This window comes from Artemia franciscana, chromosome 14, assembly GCF_032884065.1.
Source record: "Artemia franciscana chromosome 14, ASM3288406v1, whole genome shotgun sequence".
Taxonomy (NCBI): Eukaryota; Metazoa; Arthropoda; class Branchiopoda; order Anostraca; family Artemiidae; genus Artemia; species Artemia franciscana.
The window spans coordinates 32,818,748-32,844,195 of NC_088876.1; the positions used below are offsets into that span (position 1 = coordinate 32,818,748).

The 25,448-nt window shown below is 35.2% G+C and overlaps 1 protein-coding gene across 1 annotated transcript in view; it reads right to left on the bottom strand.

Moving 5' to 3' along the window:
• LOC136035780 (myosin heavy chain, non-muscle-like) overlaps positions 1-25,448 on the bottom strand; it is a 116,392-nt gene that overhangs the window by 80,708 nt on the left and 10,236 nt on the right. Inside the window, exon 2 of the mRNA XM_065717753.1 lies at positions 10,450-10,629. Within this exon, the coding sequence (XP_065573825.1) occupies positions 10,450-10,629 (180 nt within the window). The remainder of the gene's footprint in view (positions 1-10,449; positions 10,630-25,448) is intronic.

Sequence of the window (25,448 nt, forward strand, 5' to 3'; positions counted from 1 at the left end):
TTCATTGAACAGGTGATATGAGTGAGCGTGGTAATTACAGAGGCTTTAGCTTGGTTTCTGTAGGAAGCAAACTATTAAGTATGATGAAACTTAATGCTTGAGGAACGGTTGAAGGTAATAAGTTGAAACTTTCATCGTGTATTATGGGGACGTTGAAAAAAAAGAAACCAAAGATGCTATTTGCATACTGCTACTAATGCTATTACAGCTAATACAACTATTGTTACTATACAAATTACTAAAGGATGACTTTGTTTATTAATTTTAACTTTCGGGAATTGATAAAAAAAAATAATCAATTGACCAAAAAGAAAACATTTTTACGCTAATACTACTACTACCACAGCTACTACGGCTGCTACCACTGCTACCTTTATAATAATTGTTACTATACAAGCTAAGGGTATTAAGGTGAAGCTTTAGAGGGATATTTATGCTAATATTGAACTTATCGAACAAAATAAAAGCAAACTATATCCTATAGATTGTCAAAAGGGTGGCAAAGCAATATCACAATAACAGCTTACATTATAAAGTTAGACCTTTCTGGGCAAGTTGTGGCAAAATTTTGAAATAGCCAGAAGACACTATTTGTATACTTTTAATAATGTCTCTACGTTTACTGTAGCTAATGCAATTAAGAGCATTAAGATGAAACTTTTAGGGAACATTTAGGGGAAGTTTCAGTTAAAAGAAAAAAAAAATTATATGCATGGAAGCACTAAAAGGGCATATAGGCAATATCATAGGCAGTACTGCTCTATCACAGCTAGTAATATGGTTGATATTTTATAGGAGCTTATTGGATCAGAATTTAAAAGTTCTAGTGCACATTTTAAGAGTAAAAAGGTATTGGAGGACAATCAGCTCTCTCGTGTAGCCCATAATTTTCCATACACTTTCAATCAAAATTTTAAGACAGGCATTTTGACAACTTAGCTGAACAGTCTACTATACATATATCTCTAGGGTTATTGAATAGGACAACCTCCTAAATCAAAACACAATTTTTTTAAGCTAGTTGCCAATAAGACATCTCAGCAATATCCCAAGAACGACTGAGGGTATTAAGTTCAATTTTTTGGGGGTACTTCTATTACTACTTTTGCTCATTAAATTTGATTAAATCAAAAGAGTGTAAGTTTATCCATGTTGTCAAGGAGCATAGGTAGAATTGTTTGGGGATGTTATTGAGTTTTATTTTCAGATCAACAAGAGGAGTTATAAAACTAACTTAAGGGTGAATGCTGCTAAAAAAAATTTGAAAAAGTTTTGTGGTAGATATAAGCTAAAAATGTGACACATTTTTTTGTGCAATGCTTTGTTCAATATGCAATTCAAAATAATACCCCTCAAGGGGTATTGGCATGAAAATTAAAATTTCAAAAAAGGTCAAGAGCACTAGAACTCACGACTTTATGTGCCCAATCTGATTCGAAATTTATGCAGCCACTCATTCCATATAAATTTTATATGTCCCGGGGTATAACTTACAACCCTTGTTCCTGGACTTTGGGGGTTGTGTCAACCCTGAAGGCATTGTTGCAAGCTCTTTATGGAAATTACACGATTCCGATTCGATGCGTTTGGGGAAAATAGGCTGTCTGAGAGCAGGGAGTGGGGCTAGTCACCCTCCTTCACTTTTGATTAAAAAAATAGAACTTTAAATTTTCAATCAATTTAGGCTTCCTTAAAGTTTACACAGCCATCCCATCCATAACAACCTTGAATGCCCTGAAGCATATATTACAACCCTTTCCCCCAGACTCTAGAGAATTTTGTCAACCCCAAAGGCCCTGTTATGTGATCTTTGGACTGTTTTTGAACAAACAACTATTTCAAAATTCCCATTGGATGTATTTTGTGGAAAAAAAAACTTAAGGGAGGAAGCTACCTTCGGATCAATTTGACTCCTAAAAAGGGCACTTGAGTCTCTGAGTTCCAATCTAATGAGCCCTCTTTCCTCAGCTCATACGACCCTCCTTTTTATAAGAGCCTTATATGCCGTTGGGGCAAGACTTACAGCCCTTCCCCTCATGACTGTGGGTGGAAGTTGTCATTCTCATATATATTTACTGGACCTTTCGACTACCCTGAATAAAATGACTATCTCAGAATTTTGATTGGAAGTGTCTGGAAAATGATTGGCGTTGGGGGAGGGATGGCTGCTCTCCGATCACTCCCGAAATCTAAAAATGGGACTAGAGCTTTCAATTTTTATTTCCAACCGAATGAGCCCATTTCACAGTTTCTACTAAAATTCCTTGTTTACGGAGTTCCCTAGTCTAAAAACCAAAAAATAGAAATACATTTTGCCCTGATCGCTCTTTGCTGTGGCAGCGCTATTGCCCTATCTATGGTGCTGGTGAAACTTATCTATGCTACGTTTATAATGATCTTATTAATTCGAATCGTTTTAATTTTTGTTCACCAAATCATATTTCAAAACCTAATAGGATTTCTGATAATAGTAAAAGTTTGTTGTTTATTTTGCATATCATGTATATCAAGTATATTATGTAGATTGTCAAAAATGTCACAAAGCGATATCACAATAACAGCTTACATTATAAAGGTAGACCTTTCTGGGCAAGTTGTGGCGAACTTTTGAAATAGCCAGAAGACACTATTTGTATAATTTTAATATTGCCTTTATGTTTACTGTAACTAATGCAATTAAGAGCAATAAGATGAAACTTTTAGGGAATGTTTAGGTGAAGTTTCAGTTAAAAGAAAAAATTATGTGCATGCAGGTATTAAAAGGGCACATAAGCTATATCATAGGCAGTATTGCTCTATTATAGCTAGTAATATCATTGATATTTTATAGGAGCTAATTGGATCAGGAATTAAAAGTTCTAGTGCACATTTTAAGAGTCAAAAGTAATTGGAGGACAAACAGCTCTCCTGTTTAGCCCATAATTTTCCAAACACTTTCAATCAAAATTTTAAGACAGGCATTTTGTTCAACTTAACTGAACAGTCTATTATACATATATATCTAGGGTTATTGGGCAGGTAAACCCCCTAAAGCTATGCAATTTACCCATTATGCTTAAAAACTAAATATTGTTTTAAAATTAAATCAAAACACATTATTTTTATGCTAGTTGCCAATAAGACATCTCAGCAATATCCCCAGAACGACTGAGGGCATTAGGTTCAATTTTTTGGGGCTACTTCTATTACTGCATTTGCTCATTAAATTTGTTTAGATCAAAAGAGTGTATGTGTATCCAGGTTGTCAAAGAGCATAGATAGAAATTTTCAAGAATGTTATTAAGTTTTATATTCAGATAAACTAGAGGAGGTATAAAACTAACTTAATGAATGCTGTTAAGAAATTTTGAAAAAGTTTTGTGGTAGATAAAAGCTTAAAAATTTGACACGTTTTTTTGTGCAATGCTTTGTTCATAGAATTTGGTGATTCAAAACAGTTCGGGGTAATAAACTTTAAGCAAGCAGTGGTGTGGGCTAGCAGTAACCGAAACTCTAAAGAAAAAAGAACAATGGTAAACTTTAATCAAGTTTAATGTTAACTAACAAAAGCTCCGAGCCTGAGAAAATTTGCCGGATTTTTTAAAAGGCAAAAGAATACCCCTCAAGGGAGTATTGGCATGAAAATTACACTGTCCAATTTGGCAGATCAGAGAGCAGTATTGTAGAGGTTTCAGTCTCATATCTACAAAAATTTGGAATTTCGCATTTTTTTTCGAGGAGGAAGCTCACGGATACGTTTTTTTATTATTTCGGGGTTTATAGTACCAAACGTAACCCCCTGCTCCCCCTCCTCCTCAACACGAAAAAGTCCCCCTGAAAACATATGTACAATTCTCAATAACCATTACTATATGCAAACAATGGTCAAAGTTCGTAACTTGCAGCCCCTCCCCTGGGGACTGTAGGGGATTAAGTCGTCTCAAAAGACACAATTATTATGTTTTTCGACTATGCTGAACAAAATGACTATTTCAAAATTTTGATCCGGTGACATTGGGAAGAAAATGATTGTGGGAGACGGCCTTTTTATTTTGTCACATAAAAAGCGCACTAGAACTTGTAATTTACGTTAGAATGAGCCCTCTCGCGACATTCTAGGACCATTGGGTTGATACGATCATCTCTGGAAAAAAAAAACTAGACCTACGTTGCCCAGACAACGTCAAGTGTTGCGAGAGCAACACTTTGGTTTTGATTCTTCGCCATCGATCAGTAATCACATGATCAAAGGCTATTCCTCAGCGTTAAAAAAACAACAACAAAATACTATCGAAAGAAGGGACTAAGCTGACCTTGCAGCCAGTTGAACTTTATCCTTTTCAATCGTAGACATCGTGACGGATGAAAACTCGGAACAATATCTTCTATAATCTAGTTGGTATTATAAAGCTATCCCTAACTTTTCAGGATCAAAATACCATAGATGACATTCTATTAATTATTCTGAAACTATCTCATTGTTTGTGCTTGTCGATCTCAGCTTATTCCTGGAAACTGGTAAGGGTCCAACCTGTGCAGTTTTTACGGAAAGTGTGGACCTCAGGCCGGATTGATGTATATGACATTATATTTTGGAAAGCTCCGCAAAACTCATGCCTGGGGCTACAAAGGATGGTTTTTGCTTGTCCGAGAGCCGGAGCCTATGGTGTGTAAAGTGAAGTGGAGTTATATAGCCTATGTCAGAAAGGATTATCTGATGTTGTGCAGCCAATCTTTCGTTTCATCAAAAAATGTTTCTCCTTTCGAGCGGAAAGCTCCGTTCTAGCAGGCAAGCAGGCAGGCACCACTTTCATATTAAAGATGGACTAAAATCTATAAGTATTATATATATGCGGTAGTTACCCGGCCCCACAGCCAATATATCTTCTTTGAGTGATAAATAGAAAAATTTACAGAAGCAAAAATGTAGCATTTTTCCACGGGTCCGAAAGTGCTGCCATCTATTGTTTCTACCCGTTTCTGTTCGTGATTTCAGCTGAGTTTATCATTTGGTTTTTCGGACTTGGGATTGCAGTAGAGAAATGGTATCAGATGTGCCTAATAGACTTTAAAATTTCTCTCATTGCTAAAGAGATTGGAGCTTATCCTTTGCTCCTTTCAAAGTGGTGACGTTAGAAAGTTGGCCTACGGCAAAAAAAATCAACTTTTGAACTAAGATAGATAGAATTTTTTTTCGACAGCAATCGATAGCTCTTTATGAGCTGATCAAAGTATATGGCATTCATTTTTGGTACAAAAATTCCTTCATGGGGTATACCTGTTTGAAAGTTTCAAGGGGCTGACAACTTCAGTAGTAAGGTACACACTGAAACGAAATGTAGGCCGATACAAATTGTGAGACATATAGAGGACATGTAAGCAACAGTCGGCTGTTAGGTAATAATCACCTTCGGCAATGAGGGGCTAGTAATTTTTGCTAGTTGGTGTATCTTTTATGTGTTTCCAGTGTATTTGATGGTAAAACCAATTTGGTTCCAGTGGTAAAACATGTAGGGGATTTGTAAGTAATAATCTTCTGTTAGACTACAGTCAGCTTCAGTGATGAGGGTTTGCAACTATGCTAGTTAGTGTACCCGTTTATTTGTTTCCGTGATGCCTATCACGGGAGAGGGACTTATATGCCAGAATCGGTTCACTTTGGGCGAGAAACGGCTGTTAGCTTACAATCATCTTTGGCAATGAGGGGTTTGCCACTTTTGCTAGTTGGTGAACCTATTATTTGTTTCTAATCCTCTTTGGCAATGAGGGCTACTTTTGCTAGTTGGTGAACCTATTATGTGTTTCCGGTGTATTTGATGGTTAAACCAATTTGGTTCCAGTGGTAGGACGTGTAGGGGGCTTGTAAGTAACAATCCGCTGTTGGGCTACAATGATCTTCACCAATGAGGGGTTTACAGCTTTTTCTAGTTGGCGTACCCATTTATTTGTTTCTGGTGAACTTGATGTCTATCACGGGAGAGGGAATTCTAAGTAAAAATTTCCCAACTCATTGTCGTCTACTACCCAACCTTGAGAGCCCCCCAACTGAAGGACCAGTTACTAGACTCCGACAAATAAAAAAGAATTGTCCATAGTTACTGACTTGCTCAGCCTATAGTACTGAGAGATATCGCAAATCATTTGTTCCATATTTTACCCGTCATTTTAATAATACTGACGCGACTAATATTTAACGTTTGATTCATATGTTTTGATTAATATAATGTTTGTTTAAATTTTCCTGTGAGTGTTTTTGAAGGTATTTTTGTCATGACATGCTAATGCTAGCTCCGGCTATTGTAGTGAATAAATATATTCTATTCTATTCTATGCGAGGCATTTCTGAGCCACTTGGAAGCTCAGAATATAAAGCCTAGCTGAGAGAACAGAGTTCAGAGTTTTATTCACCAATAGATACAAATTAGAAATACAATACCCTTAATCCCCCTCGTAAGACTTCGTGACCTAAAGTCTAATTAAGAGTGTTAATCTCTTAGTTAATAAACTAATTTTTAAATTAAAATTTTACAACCGACGCCTATCTCTGTCATTATTTTTAACTTCCCGCTTTTGTTTTGGGTTTCGAATCTTTGGGTCAGTCTTTTAACTTTGTGATTTGAAGTGCATTGAAGAACTGTCAGGATTATTCTTACTTCAAAAAATAGACCATAGCTTGTTGTTGCTTTTCTTTTTAAACATAGCTAGGCAAGAGTAATCTTTTCCTGTGATGGTTGAGGCTTATAGGCTAGCCTTCTTCCCAGGGTCAGTTTTAAGATAGTTTAATTGACTTTTTTGTTTAATGAAAACCTTATCAATTGCATATTGATAGGGTACCATTTTAGACAAGCTACTTTTTACTATTGTGGAAAGGGTATAGGGTAGGAATATAAAACTTTCAGTGATCAATCCAGGGCCAAAACCATACACTGAGAAGGTAGTGCCAAGCTACTATGCTAACCCTCTTCTGATGAAATTGGCCTAGCCTACTTGAAAGGTCTATTATTTAGCTTAATTAAGTCTGATTAAGTTTCTAGCAAATCTAGCCAAGCACTTGAAAGAATCAAGGTCAATCTTTTGTCCAAATATAATCGTTTTTACAGCTTCTCTTTAAACCATTTGTGGCACATCATGACAAAGCAAAATGTTTTCGATGCCACATTAATTGCATCATTTTACAGTTGTATTTCATATCCATAGGGAGTTGCTTCTTATAAACAAAAACCGACACCTCACAGCAGTGTTCCTATGACAATGTTACAGGCATTGTTATATAACTTTTTAAATATAATGATATTTTCGCCATCTAAATATACCCAACTGTTCAAAATAATTAGGAACATCTGAAAATGGGGTAGTAATATGGATTTAATATAGTTACATAGCTAGTATAGATTATAGTTAATATAGTTATATAGTTAATATAGAGTTACTATAGAGTAATGATACAGTTGTCTTGGAGAAATATCGAGAAAAGTAAAAATTACTAAGAAATACTTGAATTCGTTATCTATTTTGGAGTTAGAGACACCTAACGACAGCTACATTGGACTAAGCGAAGAACAAAAAAGTTTGTTCTTTGTATGTATAGTTTGTTATAATTCTATTTCATTTTCCAAGCTTCAGAAAATAAAATGTATAGCAATGACCGTACAGCCCAATTTTGAGCTCATAAGTAAAAATCGATTTGCTCTACACGGCTGCTAATCAATATGCCCAAATATTCGGAATTGCCTCCACCAATTTCCCAAAGAATTACCCTCAAACCAACTGTAGTATATTTTATGCCAACCCTTTAAAGATACAGCCCGCTAGATCTTGGACTAGTGGAATGATTGCCTATGATATTTCGATAGTTTTTTTAATACTAAATTTTTGTTATTACTAAAGCAATGTAAGGGCACTCGTCTTTTTTCTAGTTTTGTTATCCTTCATTTTTGCGCTAAGCATTATAGTGATATTTTTAGTTAATTATTTTAAATATTTATTTAATTAATTTTATTTCTTACTTCTAATTGTTGATATTATATTGTATTTCGAGTGTATTGATTTAAAGGGGTATTGGAGTATCGTATATCAATTTAAAAAGTAAATAGCGGAAACAAATGATTTTAATATACAATGATCTACGCCATTTTCGGATATTTTCTAACCATATTCTATTCCATATTCATAATGTATTTTCTAGCCATTTTCTAGGCCAAGTTCTATTTTAGGCCATCTAGGCCATTTCATGGATGAAAACATGTAAATAATAAGGTTATGTAAAAAAAAAACATCCAAAATAAAAAATAACCGAAAAAAAGGATATAACAATTATTAACAGCCTGAATCAAATGCCAACAATTCAAAGGCTACAATTTCTTAGCCAAAAATTCCAGTAATAATGTTATATAAAAATAGTTATGAAAAGAAAAAAATATCCGTAAAGTTAATCTTCTTTGCTATAGGGAAGGGGAAGCCCCCTCATATACAGAATAATTTCTGTTTTAAAGTTTTACTGTTGCTCTTTACTTTCATTTGAAAATAAAAAATTTTTCTTATTTAATAAGTGTATTATTAATATATGTACCAATCGATAAATTATTAAACTAATCAAAATACTAAGCCTTTGAGTAAAAAAAGCTAAATTATTGGTTTTACATACCTATATATGTTATGTCAGCCTATTTAAGATTGTTGATATATTTCATTTGTTGAAGCATTTTTGTGATTTCCCTTATGTGTTTTACATCCTTAATTTCAAAGCAAACACTGGATCTCCATTCAGCCTACGATGCGATAACCCAACGATAGATACAGTCGTGGAGTTCAAATACATAGGAAGTACCATCCACAACTCAGGATCATGTCAGCAAGAAGAAGTCAAGCTAAGAGTCGGCCAGGTTAATGCGTCCTTCAGAAAACTCGCAAATTTGGTGCAGCGGGAAGTACTCTGTCCAACCCAAGTTGAGGCTGTTCAACACCAACGTTCTCTCGAAGCTTTGCTATAGTTCTGAAACTTGGCACCTAGATCAACAGCTAGAAAGGAAACTCCTCGCGTTCGAATACACGTGTTTAAGGCTTTTTCTAAATATCCATGGTCCCCAATTTAGCGAAAGCTACTATACGACAGAAGACGTCCTAGCCACTGATAGCCGAGGTGATCAAATACAGGAAGTAGAGATACCTCAGGCATGTCATCCGCTTGCCCAAAACTCGACTACCAAAGGACGTCCTTCAGTGGCACCCACGTGGAACCAGAGGAAGAGAGCACCCCAAAAACCTAATTTACACAGCTGCTGGGTTGACCTCATAAATCTCAATACCTCAATCCAATCCAAATGGGAGGATGTCTGGGCGGCAGCAGTGATAAGGTATGAGGCAAGGTTAATTTGGAGGACAAAAAATTGTTCCTTTTTAATTTGTAATGCCACTTTTCACTCTCATCAGAGAAAAAATAAAACCCGTTTTCTTATATAATATATCTATAAAAATACGTATCAAATAGTAAATTATTAAACTAATCAAACAAACGAGGAATTTTGTAAAAAAAATCTTGGAAATCACGCGAATTTCGGTGATTATTCTTGTGTTTAAGCGTGTTTTAGATCAATTAGTTTATTTTTAATATGTCGCACTTTTATTATGTCACAATTTTTATTACGTCACATTTTTTCTTTTAGTCAATAACATTTTCTTCAAACATATATCAGAAAGGGAAGCCAAAATAACCCCAAGATCAGAGTCATTGTTGCCAAATACCAGTAAACCTTATGCAAAAAAAAAAAAAAATCGAGCAAGCACAAAAAGGTTCTTGAGTCAAAACATCTTACAAATAACTTATTTTTGTGGAATAAACTTAACTAAAACATTCGATTTTGTGCTACATTATTTCAACATTATTCTATTCCTAATATTATTTCATTTTTGAAAATGACCTACCCAAATAAGAATCTGGAGAAATGATGCAGCACTGCTCAGATCATCAATGGAGGATCTTTGGCATGCATCACTCGTGAGGTTATCATGGAGAGGCACCGTTGTCACCTTTTGCGCCAGCCGGCGTGGGAGAGACTTAAGCATTCCAAAACATAGGGAGGGTGGGGGTGGATTATCGTTTTTTTTCAATTTCTTCAATGAAAATACCAAAGTAAGATGTTTTCAATGAAAATTGCCCAAAGAGAGAGTTTTTCAATATCTAAGAAGGGAGCATATACCCCCCCCCCCCCAAAAAAAAAATGACGCCACTGAGCTGTAGGATTAACATTTTCTGTATAAAACATTTTCTTTAATTCTTCAACATTGATGATTACTTGGACCACACTGGCTTTTCACTTATATTTGAAACGAAAATATATCAAAAATGGGTAAAATTTTACTGTACTATTAAAAATTTCAAGCATTTTGAATATATTTTCGCTTCAATGTTTAAGAGAGTTATTTTGGAACATGACATAAAAATAATGCTTTAGAACTATCATGCTCAATTACCTGGAACTTCCACTACTCCCGTACTCCACTCCGTCTCCGGATTTTCCACAAAGGGTTTTGCAACATTCAAATTAAGAACTGTACGTTTATCCACAATATTCCACCAATCACGTGGAATATACCAATTATGTGGATTGAATTTAGATTGGATTGAAACATAGGCCATCATCATTATGTCACCTGCAACGATAAAAAAAAATAAGACACCTGTTAAACGACAAAAGATACCTGTTAAGAAAGGAAAAATAAATAGACATATATAGCATAGGACATTGCTTTGACTTTCAATCCCCTTTAGCCTCCGAAAAGAAAGAAAGAGAAAGAGAGAGAGGGAGAGAGAAAGAGAGGGAGAAAGAGATAAAAAGGGGGCGGGGTAAATTCCTGTTTCGATGCAAAGCAACTAACTTATGGTATAGGGTCCTTTAGTAACCCGTTGTTGAGGTCATTTTCTTTGTCCTTTTTTAAGGAATGTTAGTAGTCATAGACGTAACCTTTATCTGTTCCTGGCCTCTATGACATAATTCCAGCAGCACTGCCGCAATGCGGCAGGAGTCACTATGGGAGCCAAATGGGGACAGGAGGGGTCAATTGCGCCCTAGATTTTGAAAGATATTTTTTTATATTTGCACTGAAAAAATTGACCCCTCTCCTGGATCTGAAAATACAAATTTTTTTCGTATCTTCATTTAGAAAACTGAAAAAAAAGATACATCTCCCGCTAGCGTTTTCGTAAATTATTGCTTCTGCTATCCTTGATGAGCTCCAGAGAACGCGAAGAAGAAGAAAGTTGAATAAGTGCATTTTTTGGTATTTCATTGAAAAAAAAATGCCCCCTAAATTTTGAAAAAAAAACTACTTTTCTTGAATTGACACCCTTGTAAGAACCTGGATACTTAATAAACAGATTTGTAGAAGCTGGAAGTATGAAACGAGATGTCTAACAAGTGTTTCTGAAACCGTCTAAGCCGAGTGGTTAGCGCGCTAGATTCGAAATCTCGAGGACAGGGGTTCGAGTCCTGGTGTCACTGGTTATTTGGTTTAGAACGAGGGTCAATGATGTCACTCTGTAACCTCAGCAACAGTCGACCCAGCTATAAATCAATGCCTCAAGAATTATGGGGGGAAAACACACGAAACTAAGATCAGTATAGAAAATCTGGAGGTCAGTACCTGCTCTACGAAGACCAATGGTCAGCGTGCGAAAAAGTTTTTATTTTAAAGTACTTCTGGAACTAAAAAAAACTGTTTTGAAAGAGAATTGATAATAATAAAACGAGTTAGGGCCATTAAAATATCCGTTCTTCCTTATGGTTGGAAGGTCTAGCCACTCAAAGCGTCACAAGCACGACATCGTGACGCATTTGATCACAAATAGCCTTAGTCCATAGCTTATATTAATGGCCGTTACGCTACCACACAAGATATCCGTAATATATTGAAGTTTTTGTAATTCAAAATGTGTCCTGACGTGCAAACCAATTTCGTAGTTTTGCAGACGCATGGCCTATAAGTCCTTCCAAAAATATTGTCCCACTGAGTGCTATCCTCGTTCTTCATTAGTTGAATTTTATATTTGGTTTATTTTTTATAATTGGTTATATTCAAGGTTGGTTGAACGTGAAGTGTTGGGGCAACCTTTTTCCGGCTTTGCTGACTAAAGTGTTGCGAGAGCAACACTTTGGTTTGGTTTCTTCACTATCGATCAGTAATCACATGATCAAAGGCTATTTCTCAGCGTTGAAAAAACAGCAACAAAATAGTACCGAAATAAGGGACTAAATTGACTTTGCAGCCAGTTGAACTTTATCCTTTTCAACCGTAGACACCGTGACGGATGAAAACTCGGAACAAAATCTTATATAAAAATAGGTTGTCTGTGTGTGTGGGTCTGTCTGTCGGGTAACGTCATGTTTGTGTGTCGACTGACGTCATGTTTTCAACTGACGAAATTACAGACCGGGACATCGGGACACAAATGACGACCGGGACACCGGCACATAGGGAATATAAATGACGACACTCAAAGAGAAAGCGACCGGGACAAAAGGAATGTTCGATTAGCAATCACCATCAACAAAGCACCGGGACACAAATGACGACCGGGACACAGGGAGTATAAATGACGACCAGGACATAAGTAAAAAAAACTAAAAAAAAGGTAAAAACTACAAAAATACTAAAAAAAAAAAAACAACTAAAAACTAAAAAAGAAAAAAAAATAAAAAAGGAAAAAAATGAAAAATAAAGGAGAAAAACAAAACTAAAAAACGAATGTATATACAGACCGGGACACCGGGATACAAATGACGACCGAGACACAGGGAATATAAATGACGACCGGGACACAGGGACAGGACTACAACGGGGATGCCGGGGGGCACAGGGGGATATAAATGACGACCGGGACACCGGGACACAAGGAATATAAATGACGCCCGGGACACTCAAAGAGAAATCATAGACTGGGACACCGGGACACAAATGACGACCGGGACACAGGTAATATAAATGACGACCGGGACACAGGGACAAAACTACAAAGGGGACGCCGGGGGTACACGGGGATATATAAATGACGATGGCGACACAGGGAATGGTCGATTAGAAATCACCATCAACAAAGCTCAAGGGTAACCATTAGAATCATGAGGTATAGATCTGAATACGGATTGTTTTCCCATGGACCATTATATGTTTGTTGTTCAAGAGTCGGTAAACCTGACAATCTATTTATATGCACAGACAATGGGACAGCAAAGAATGTTGTATATTCGCAAGTTTTACGTAGTTAAAAACATATATATATATATATATATATATATATATATATATATATATATATATATATATATATATATATATATATATATATATATATATATATATATATATATATATATATATATATATATATATATATATATATATATATATATATATCACAGGTGGGACATAGGGACACAACTACAATGGTGCGTAACGACTTACACGCAAGGGGGGGGGCTCAAGTTTCATCCCGATTCCTCCACTCTAAGCGTTTTCCAAGATTTCCAGTTTCCCCTCCAGCTCCCCCTATGTCTCCAGATCCAGTCGATATTTAAAATAAGAGCTCTGAGACACACTATCCTTCTAAATATTGAATTTTATCAATATCCAATCGTCCGTTCGTAAGTTAAATTTACCCTCTTTTTTTATATTTCCGGATTAACCACCACCCCCCCCCCCTCCTCAGATGGTAAAATTGGGGGAAAAATTATTTCTAATTTAATCTGGCCTGGTCCCTGATATACCTGTCAAATTTCATTGTCCTAGCTTATCTGGAAAAGCCCAAACTAGCAAAACCGAGAAAGACCGACAGACCGACAGAATTTGCGACCACTATATATCACTCGGTAATACTAAGTTCATTAAAAACACACACAAAAATCAAGAAAATGCATAAGAACTTAGGACGGTATTGATGGCGCAACGTTGCAATCACCTAAAGGCATATTCAGTTTACCTGTTCATTAGGAATCATATTACCTGTTCATTATGAATCTGATGGAAATCTTCTTAAAAATACATACTAAAAAAATACTAGTTGAAAAAAGGTAAAAAAACTATTGTTCTTCCAATTAAAGGAATGCATCTAATTATGACATAACATAAATTATACCTGCCCATTATGTTTATTAATAGAAATTACAATTGCTTGATGTGAAGCATCTGATTATGAAGAACAACTCATTTTAAAAACCAGGCTTATTTTTATTTTAACCCTGTGAAAACCTACCCTACAAAAACTCCAAATTTAATGGATTACCTATTCATGAAAAATCTGATGAATATCTTCTAACATAATTAAAAAAAAGTGGTACTATGAAAAATAAGATTAAAAAAATGAGAACTCTATAAATTTTGTTATAAAAGGATTTTACCTAATTATGACATACGATACATTACACATAAACATCAGATTTACTTATACAAATTACAACATTTTTTCATGAGGCATTCCATTATTAAGCTGTTATTAAACTAACACAAATGATGAAAAAACGCTAATTGTTCAAGCCTCTTGAACCAAAAAAGTCATTTAAAAATGCTGTTCCATAATATTAAAAGTTCTTACGGATCTTCTACGAACGCAAACAAGTAGCTTGCACTCGTTGTAAAAATAGAGATAAAAGGAAGTGTACAAACTTGAACAATTTGTCTGTATTACAAAAAAATACAATGACCCTAAAAAATAAATGCATAAGAAAGATGCAACTAAGTTAATATTCAGTCTAGCTTCCATCCAACAAAATTTAGTTTCAATAAATCAACGATCAAATCGGAACTCAAAGAAGATACTTTTGAAATTCTCTTTATAATGTCATGAAAAAGGGTTAAAACATCATGAATTTCAACACAGATTAACTACATAAACTTGTTTTGTAATCTTCGAATATTAAATACAAATTGCAAGGCTTATTCATAAAATTGTGTCTAATTTAAACTTGAATCAAATAATTCGTGGTAACGACCTGTATATAAGGAGCGACGCGACTCAATACTAACTGAAACCATCAGCAAACCCTAAACAAGAGCTCATATGGCACTTGTGACGAGGTCGGAAGAGTTAAGAGCCAAGAGCTCATATGGCATGAGCTCTAGTAAAATTCTATGAATCAATAGAATGATTTAACCAAAAAACCAGAGACTTAATGCCAATTGGGATTTAGATAAGAGCTCTGAGAAACGAGGTCCTTCTAAATATCAAAATTCATTAAGATCCGATCACCGACTCGTAATTTAAAAATACCTCATTTTTATGTCTTCTATTTCTTCAGCCCCCTAGATGGTCGAATCCAGGAAAACGACTTTATCAAGTCAATTTGTGCAGGTCCCTGACACACCTACCAATTTTTATCGTCGTAGCACGTCCAGAAGCACCAAACTTGCCAAAGCACTGGACCCCCCTAACTCCCCCAAAGAGATCAGATCCAGTCCGTTTACATCAATCACGTATCTACGACATTTGTTTATTCTATCCACCAAGTTTTATCCCGATCTCTCCCCTCTAAGCGTTTTCCGCGATTTCCGGTTTCTCCCTCCAACTTCCCCAATGTCACCAGATCTGGTCGGGATTTAAAATAAGAGTTTTGAGACATGAAGTTCTTCTAAATATCTAATTTCACTAAGATCCGGTCAACCGTTCTTAAGTTAAGAATACCTCAGGTTTTATATTTTTTTTCGAATTAACACCCCCCCCCACTCCCTCAAAGAGAGCAGATCCTTCTCAATTATGTCAATCACGTATATAGAACTAGTGGTTATTCTTCCCATCAAGTTTCATCCCGATCTCAACACTTTAAGCGTTTTCCAAGATTTCCCGTTTCCAAGATTTCCCGTTTCCCATATTTCTGTTTACCCCCTTCAGCCCTCTATGTCCCCAGATCCAATTCGCATGGAAAATGGAGTATCTGAGACATAAGATCATTCTATAAATCAAGTTTCATTAAGATCTGATCACCCAATCGTAAGATAAGGATACCTCAATTTACACGTTTTCCAAGATTTCTGGTTTCCCCTCCAACTCACCCAAATGTCACCGGATCTGGTCAGAATTCAATATAAGAGCTTTGAAACACAAGATCCTTCTAAATATCAAATTTAATTAAGATCTGATCACCGTCACAAATACCTCATTTTTTGTAATTTTTTCGAATTAACCCCCCCCCCCAACTCCTCCCAATGACACTGGATCCGTTCGGGATGTAAAAAAGAGATCTGAGATACGAGGTCCTTCTAAATATGAAATTTCATTGAGATCCGATAACTCCTTCATAAGTTAAAAATACCTCATTTTTTCCTTATTTTTCAGAATTAATCCTCCCCCAACTCCCGCAAAGAAAACAGATTTGTTCCGTTTACATCAATCACGTATCTAGGACTTGTGCTTATTTTCCAACCAAGTTTCATCCCGATCCCTCCACTCTAAGCGTTTTTCAAGATTTTAGGGTTCCCCCTCCAACTCCCCCCTCAATATCACCGGATCGGGTCGAGATTTAAAATAAGAACTCTGAGACACGATATACTTCTAAATATCAAATTTCATTAAGATCTGATCACTCGTTTGTAAGTTAAAAATACCTTGTTGTTTCAAATTTTTCCGAATTAACCATCCCCCCACTCCCCCCAGATGGTGGAATCGGGAAAACGGCTATTTCTGATTTAATCTAGTCTGGCCCATGATAAGCCTGCCAAATTTCATCATCCTAGCTTATGTGAAAGTGCCTAAACTAGCAAAACCGGGAATGAGGGAAAGACCGACAGAATTTGCGATTGATATATGTCCCTTGGTAAATACCAAGTGCCATAAAACTAAGATATAAACTCCCAGCATTCAGTTCTATTGAGCAATGCCAAAGCGTTGGACGGATATTTTTTTTTAAATATAGAGAGTTTTAAACTCGTTTGTCAAACACCAAATTATTCGATGCCTTTAGACACAGTGTTTATAAAAAGTAACGCATTATCAACGTAGTTTGTTCAAAGCAAAATTTTGAAGTCAATATTTTTAATTTAATTTTGGATACCGAAAACCAATATATTTGACACCTTTATGTTTCATAACTGTGAAAAATTTAATCTTTTTCAAAGTGACAACTAAATAAATAAAATCCCTCCTGGAAAAAAATTATAATAAAACACAAAAAGCGTGTCTGGTCAGTGGGAAAATACGGAAATTCCCAGCATTCCGCTCAGGGGAAACATTTCTGATTATAGTCGCTTCGTATATGAGCTCATGAGTACTCTTTCAATGCAAGCAAAAGTCGACGGCATGTTTTTACCGAAATTGCCCTTTATTAAGTCTTTTTCCTTGTTTTCTCTATAATTATACGAACTTTCTTGTGTACTAGTAACAGCACTAATTACTAATAAACAAATGCATATTTAAGATCACCATAAAAAGCTGCTTCTTGGATTTAATGTTATCAATAGTTAGGCTCTTATAATTTCGTTATTGACAAGGATCAGTATCTACTTACCATTCATTACTATTGTTGCTCCACCCAAATCATATAGAAAAATTTTTGTGGAAAACTCGAAAGGGGTGACTCAGTCACAAATAAGAACTTTTATTTTCCTTATTTATGGTAACAATCTATTGGCAGGCAGCCAACAATGGGGCAACACACATTTTTTACACGTTATTTCCCTATTCAGTTCTCTTTCCCTTGGTTTCCTCATAATTATTTTATAGTCCCTAGTTTTCGGGAGGACCACCCACCCTACCTCCCTGCCGGTGAAAGGGTGGGGATAGTCATGGCGGTGAAAAGGAGGGTGAGTTGGATAAAAAATGTGCCTTATTTTCTTAAAAACTACGAAGATCTTGCAATCACACATATGTAAGTAAAAACTTTTAATTTTACAAAAAATAATACAGTTTCCTAGTCCTGACCCAAAAGATAGTTATATCCCCACCCAAAAAAAAACTTATAGAAGTACAGAAGAATTTATCGCTTGTGCTGGAGTGCTATTTTGGCGGTATTTCCCTTCCTATATTTGAAACTACTGTTTTTTGGTATTTTTACTGAGAAAAAAAGGAAAAAAATTCTGTGGTTATATGACATATGACGACTTAATATTATTCATCTAAGAAGAACCTGTTTCTCTGACGCTAAATCCCAATGAAATATAACTAAGTATGAACAAAATACAATACTTTAGAAACACATTTCGGCTGCTTATTTGCATATTAGTTCATTCAAAGCATCTCGACATGTAAAATAAAGTCACCGACGAGAAAGAAAGACCAATAAAACGAATTCGATTTATCAATTCTGGCAAATTCCTACCGTGCGAAATTTTTCCAAAAGCATCTTTACATTTAAATCAAAGCCTACTTCACGGTAAAAGAAGCTGCTAGTCTGTCAAGTGATTCGTCCACCTGGAGGCGAACCACCCACCCTACCTCCCTGCCGGTGAAAGGGTGGGGATAGTCATGGCGGTGAAAAGGAGGGTGAGTTGGATAAAAAATGTGCCTTATTTTCTTAAAAACTACGAAGATCTTGCAATCACACATATGTAAGTAAAAACTTTTAATTTTACAAAAAATAATACAGTTTCCTAGTCCTGACCCAAAAGATAGTTATATCCCCACCCAAAAAAAAACTTATAGAAGTACAGAAGAATTTATCGCTTGTGCTGGAGTGCTATTTTGGCGGTATTTCCCGTCCTATATTTGAAACTACTGTTTTTTGGTATTTTTACTGAGAAAAAAAGGAAAAAAATTCTGTGGTTATATGACATATGACGACTTAATATTATTCATCTAAGAAGAACCTGTTTCTCTGACGCTAAATCCCAATGAAATATAACTAAGTATGAACAAAATACAATACTTTAGAAACACATTTCGGCTGCTTATTTGCATATTAGTTCATTCAAAGCATCCCGACATGTAAAATAAAGTCACCGACGAGAAAGAAAGACCAATAAAACGAATTCGATTTATCAATTCTGGCAAATTCCTACCGTGCGAAATTTTTCCAAAAGCATCTTTACATTTAAATCAAAGCCTACTTCACGGTAAAAGAAGCTGCTAGTCTGTCAAGTGATTCGTCCACCTGGAGGCGAACCACCCACCCTACCTCCCTGCCGGTGAAAGGGTGGGGATAGTCATGGCGGTGAAAAGGAGGGTGAGTTGGATAAAAAATGTGCCTTATTTTCTTAAAAACAACGAAGATCTTGCAATCACACATATGTAAGTAAAAATTTTAATTTTACAAAAAAATAATACAGTTTCCTAGTCCTGACCCAAAAGATAGTTATATCCCCACCCAAAAAAAAACTTATAGAAGTACAGAAGAATTTATCGCTTGTGCTGGAGTGCTATTTTGGCGGTATTTCCCGTCCTATATTTGAAACTACTGTTTTTTGGTATTTTTACTGAGAAAAAAAGGAAAAAAATTCTGTGGTTATATGACATATGACGACTTAATATTATTCATCTAAGAAGAACCTGTTTCTCTGACGCTAAATCCCAATGAAATATAACTAAGTATGAACAAAATACAATACTTTAGAAACACATTTCGGCTGCTTATTTGCATATTAGTTCATTCAAAGCATCTCGACATGTAAAATAAAGTCACCGACGAGAAAGTAAGACCAATAAAACGAATTCGATTTATCAATTCTGGCAAATTCCTACCGTGCAAAATTTTTCCAAAAGCATCTTTACATTTAAATCAAAGCCTACTTCACGGTAAAAGAAGCTGCTAGTCTGTCAAGTGATTCGTCCACCTGGAGGCTCTTGGTCTTATCGTTGTCTATGCCAAAACCTGACCGGAGCCTTAAGTCAAGTAGTCCCAGCCTGATGTTTGATAATATCTAATTGTACTTCAAACTCTATTTTACAACCCTTTTAATACAACTATTTGTAAACACTTTTCATGAAATATCTTTCCGGCTCCTTTTTTTTAATTTCGGTTTTATTATTGATTATATACAGTTGATTCAAATGTAAATATGCTAAAAAAATTTTAAGGTATTCTGTCGTTAGGTTCAGAAGGAACATATTTAGAGGGGGAAAACATATTTTAAAAATTAATTGAATGGGCAATTTCGACGCTTTTTTTCAATGAAAATACAAGGGGCATTTTTTGAATGAAAACTGCCTAAAATATAGTTTTCAAATCTGATAAAAAGGGAAGAGTTTCCTCCCCCCATTGACGCCACTGCTTATTAATGTCCTATATAACCATAATTTCATTTGTATACACAAACATTTTGGGCTTGTCAACTTAGTTGTGTTTCCCCTAAAAATCAAAGATCGACCTAGTAAATCAACCTTCTAAATCGAAACGTAAAAATTTTTATAAGGGGATGACAGGGTTTTTTCGTAACTAGAGCTTGAATTCAGTTGAAAATGAAACTGTTACCAGAACAAAAATAATTTGGCAAAAGTAAGCAGTAAAAAGTAACTGATTAAAAATGATAAAAACAGATCCTTAACAGAAGACTAAACAAAATTTTACCATACAAAAAAAAGAAGGAAAGAATATCAAACGGTTCATGGTAACAAACTGTAAGTAAGGAGCGACCCGGCTCAATAGTAAGCGAGACTCTCAAAAAGGAATTCTAATACCAATAGATAATGAAAATATACCAGATTTGAATGCTGATTTCAAATAGCTAAATTTGTTTCATTAGGATTAGTCTTACCCATCAAAGGTTACAAGCCTGATAAAATTTGCCTGATTTTCGAAAAAAAGAGAGAAACATCCCCTAAAATTCATAGAATCTTAATGAAAATTACAGCGTCAAATCCAGCGTAACAGACAACCCTACTGTAGAGGTTTCAATCTAATAATATTTTAACATAACTTCGGGTTTATACCAAATGCTTTATCAAAATATTACACCCTGGAATGATCGAGATGTTATTCTAGTATTTGGATTAAGTTATTTCATTTTTTTTCTTGTAATTCCAGCCTTTTACAAGTGAGCCGGTAAATGATAATTGATGGAGAAGTTGTATTCCAGGGCGAGGGATAATAAGCACTTCTTGTGATGACTTAGGATTTTAAAATCCTTTTGGGATTTCTCCCAGACCCCTTTATATACCTTTCTTATTTCAAATCCGTTGTCCTTCTTAAGGTAAGAACCGTAACATTTGTTCTTCATTGCTTCTTTATCTATTAAGGACACCAAAGAAATTATCCCAAAGCTAACACGGAGATTAGAAAAAGTAAAAAAAAAGCCTATATGAGGCCATTAAAGAGGGGAAACAAATTGTACAAAACGCAAAAATGAGCCTTCTATTCTTGCTTCAGCCATACTTTCATAAGGTAAGCGACTGTTCTGAAACTTTACCCCCCTTCATCCCCCAAAAATAAAAACTTACCAGCCAAAGTAAAAATGACTAATCCTGTCCAAATTTTCATTGTTAATTTTACCACTCTCTCACTCAAAGCTTAGAAACCAATAGAGTACAGTTATGAAAGATCCTATCTTGACCACGAGAAGCTTTTGGTACAGAGCTCTGAACTTAGCACCTCCTCCAAGCCCACACTACATCACGTCGGAAATGCAATTCTGTTTGTTGCATACGTGGTAAAAAAAAAAGCATAGGAAGTCGCGCTCCGATAGATGTCGCGCTAATAGAATAAGCTGTTGTGATATGGAACGTTGATTGCTTGACAGAGAAAAGCGGCGAGAAGATTAACTATAAGCTGTAACTATAACTAAAATACTATTTGACGAAAATTTTCTTAAAGTAAATTTTAGCGATACGAGACGAGTGTGACAGCGAAACATCCTCCCAAAACCTCAATTACGATAAATTAAATCATTGATTAATAAGTCACGAAGATATTCTTCTTTAGTCAGTTTTATAGTTTCGTGTTCTTTTAGCAGAAAGTGACGCTAAATGCTATTTGACAAGAATTTTCTTACCAAAAGACGGTCAGAAATGGATACAGAAATGGAAGGGTCACTTTTAGTGCTTTTTTGACAATATTTAACTCTAGGTGACCCCGCGCCACTATTGGATAAAAAAGGCAACTTTTTGAAAAATGGACACTTTTCGGCATTTTTTCAAAATCAGTACCATAATTTTTTATTTTCAGTATTTTTTTTAACTGCGACTGCTTTTAATTTGTGCTTTACGTTTTCTGCTTCGTTTTCAGCTTAAGTATTTTTCCCGTATCCACACTACTTTCCTTTTCAAAACCGCGACAAACATGTGGTTTCCGAGTGGTTTCTTGTTTGAAATTAAATACAAAAAAAAACAAGTTTTTTTAACTGAAAGTAAGAAGCAACATTAAAACTTAAAACGAATAGAAATTACTTCGTATATGAAAGGGGCTGCTTCCTCATCAACGCCCCGCTCTTTACGCTAAAGTTTGACTCTTTCTCTCAACTCTCCTTTTTAAAACAGTAAAAAACTTTAGCGTAAAGAGCAGGGCGTTGATGAAGAAGCAGCCCCTTTCATAAACGAAGTAATATCTGTTCGTTTTAAGTTTTAAGGTGAGGAAAAGTTGTAGTATAACTATAAATGAATGAAAAAATGTGTTGTTTTCTGCCAAAATGTCTACTCTGAAACGGCGGGAAAACGGAAAAGGCGATAAAACCCTTCTTCACTATGAGCCGCTTCAGCTATCTCGGCCGGAAAACGCCATAATGATGACAGTGCTTACAAGTTTCGTGCCAAAGATCACCTCTTGCCAGAGAAATTTCTAGGGGGGTTAGAGTGTTCAAGGCACGGCTAATGTATGATGCATGTGGACCTAAAGTGTATTTACCAAAAGCCTAATGTCTTAGTTCGGGAAATCAACCAACTTCCAAAAATGATAAAGCAGCAGCAAACCAGATCAGGATCAGATAGGCCTAACCTCTGCATACTTATGTAGGCTATAAGTCATAAAACACCTTAAGCTTCTACTTAACAGCTGTTAGTTATATACCTACTTAGTTTTTTTCAAACAGTTCGTGGTAACGAACTGTAGTAAGGAGCGATCCGGCTCAATAGTAACCAAAACTCCAAAAAATGTTTTCGATACCAATAGCTACATCAAAAGAATCGCATTTTAATGCTGATTTTAAATATAAGTTTTTTTTTTATCAAGTCTAGTCTTACCCATCAAAAGTTACGAGCCTGAGAAAATTTGCCTTATTTTAGAAAATAGGGGGAAACGCCCCCTAAACGTCATAGAATCTTAACAAAAATAACACCATCAGATTCAGCGTATAAGAGAACCCTATTGTAGAAGATTCAAGCTCCTATCTACAAAAATGTGGAATTTTGTATTTTTTACCAGAAGGCACATCAAGGATGCGTGTTTATTTGTTTGTTTTTTCTAGGGCTTATCGTATCGACCCAGTGATCCTAGAATGTTGCAAGAGGGCTCATTCTAACGGAAGTGAGAATTTCTAGTGCCCTTTTTAAATGACCTCTTTAAGTGAATTCTTTGGGTTTTAGGATATTTGAGGTTTTACGTGTGATTTTCCTTATTTGAAGTCTCAAAAATTTTTGAGACAAAACCATTACCCAATAACTGCAATAGTTCACGGGGCCGTGACACGGCAAGTCTAGTTATTGCTTTTGTAGAATCAGTGTTTTTCCCACTTATAGAAGAAATTAATCATTTTCCATGTCTGATTTCTACCTTCGTTTGTTTTTCTATCGTCACATGAATGTCACATTAATACGAATTCTCGTATATGCTCTTATTTCAAATCCTTACAAAAAGGCTTTGATTTTCACATGAAAAAAAGCTATTCTTTCCATGTAAGAATTTCAGTTTAATTACCATATGACCTCATACAACTGGCGCCTTTATCAAATATTTCCGAGACGAAATAAGAAACTTAACTTTGAAAGTCATTCCAAACAATGGAGGTTTTATTACTGGATATTCTGTCACTTCTAAGAAATTTATTTTACTTAAGGCTAATGGTCTTAATTTGTGTCCAATGCTATTTTTCCTATGATAGAAAATCATGAATAACTTCTGCGATTTAGGTGATTTTGAACTGATTGTTTTTTTTGATGACTCTCGAGTTAAAAAGGAAAAAAATGTTGGTTTCACTTTTTCTGTATATGCTTTACCTATTGTGCAAAAAAAAAGAAATCAAGTTATTTTAGTTTGGTGAATAAAAATTTAGTGGATGGGAAATGACAGTAGATTTTTTTTTCATCCTGCCAGTATTTAAAAAAAAATGTTGGTTGCAGAATTGTTATATTTTTATTTTTAACGGTGCAAAAAATTATTTTTAATTTTCAACATTTTTCTTGCTAGAAGGTATGAAGTTGGCTCCAGAGTGTAGAATTTTGGACCATATGTAGATTTTATAATCTACAACCATTACAGAAAATTTCTGATGTCTATCATAAATAGTTTGAAAGCAAAATCAGAAAAATACAATTTCAAAATGTGCTTACTTTTTACTTATTTTACCCCTGTTTCCGGCTTAATAGCGTTGTTCATCAGCCAATAGAAAAAAAGGCGGGATTCTTATCCAATTTTAGGCATTACGCCTAAAAGGCATTGTGTCTCTGATTAAAGTTGTTGAATTGTCAACTGAAGTCAATAAGACATTTGAGCTGAGGAAGAAAATTATCAACAAAAGGTGGCTGAATTTAAAATACCGGTAAGTAAAAATTACATATACAAGTTTCATTCCCTCTTGTCCATTAAATAAAAAAACAAGTTTTTTTTTTAACTCCATGTAAGGAGCGACATTAAAACGAACAAAAATTATTCCGTTTATGAAAGGGGTAGTCCCCTCCTCAACGTCCCGCTCTCTACGCTAAAGTTTGACTCTTTCTCACAACTATAGTTTTTAAAACAATAAGAAACTTTAGCGTAAAGAGCGAGGCGTTGAGGAGGGGACTACCCCTTTCATATACGGAATAATTTCTCTTCGTTTTAAGTTTTGATGTCGCTCCTTACTTGAAGTTAAAAAAACTTGTTTTTTTTATGTAATTTCTGAACGTTTTTAAATTAATCCATGTTTTGATTTGGCTCACCGCACAACGAAATTTGCATATCTTTTTTTGTCTAAATGGCTTTCTCATATTTTTGTTCTGACGAGTTTGAAGAAAATGGGGTGGGGGAGGAGGTCTAGTTGCCCTCCAATTTTTGGTAACTTATAAAAGCACCTAGCACTTTGTATATTTGTATTACATATATGAGGGGGTTTGCTCTTTCGTCAATACCTCGCTCTTTACACTAAAGCTTAAATTTTGTCCCGGTTCTTTAAGAATGACCCCTGAATCACAAAGACTGTAGAATATATAGTTAAAATTACTTTAGCGTAAAAAGCAAGGTATTTAGGAGGAGATGAACCCCTAATATGTGTAATAATCTCGTTTTAATAATTGTTTTAAGTTTTAATGCTGCTCCTTACTTTCAATTGAAAAACTTCATCATTATTATTTTTTCAGTGTTTTTTTTTAATAATGCTAGAAAATCCTATGCCCCTTCATTGAATTTCTTTTCCCTCGTGACAAATTCCTC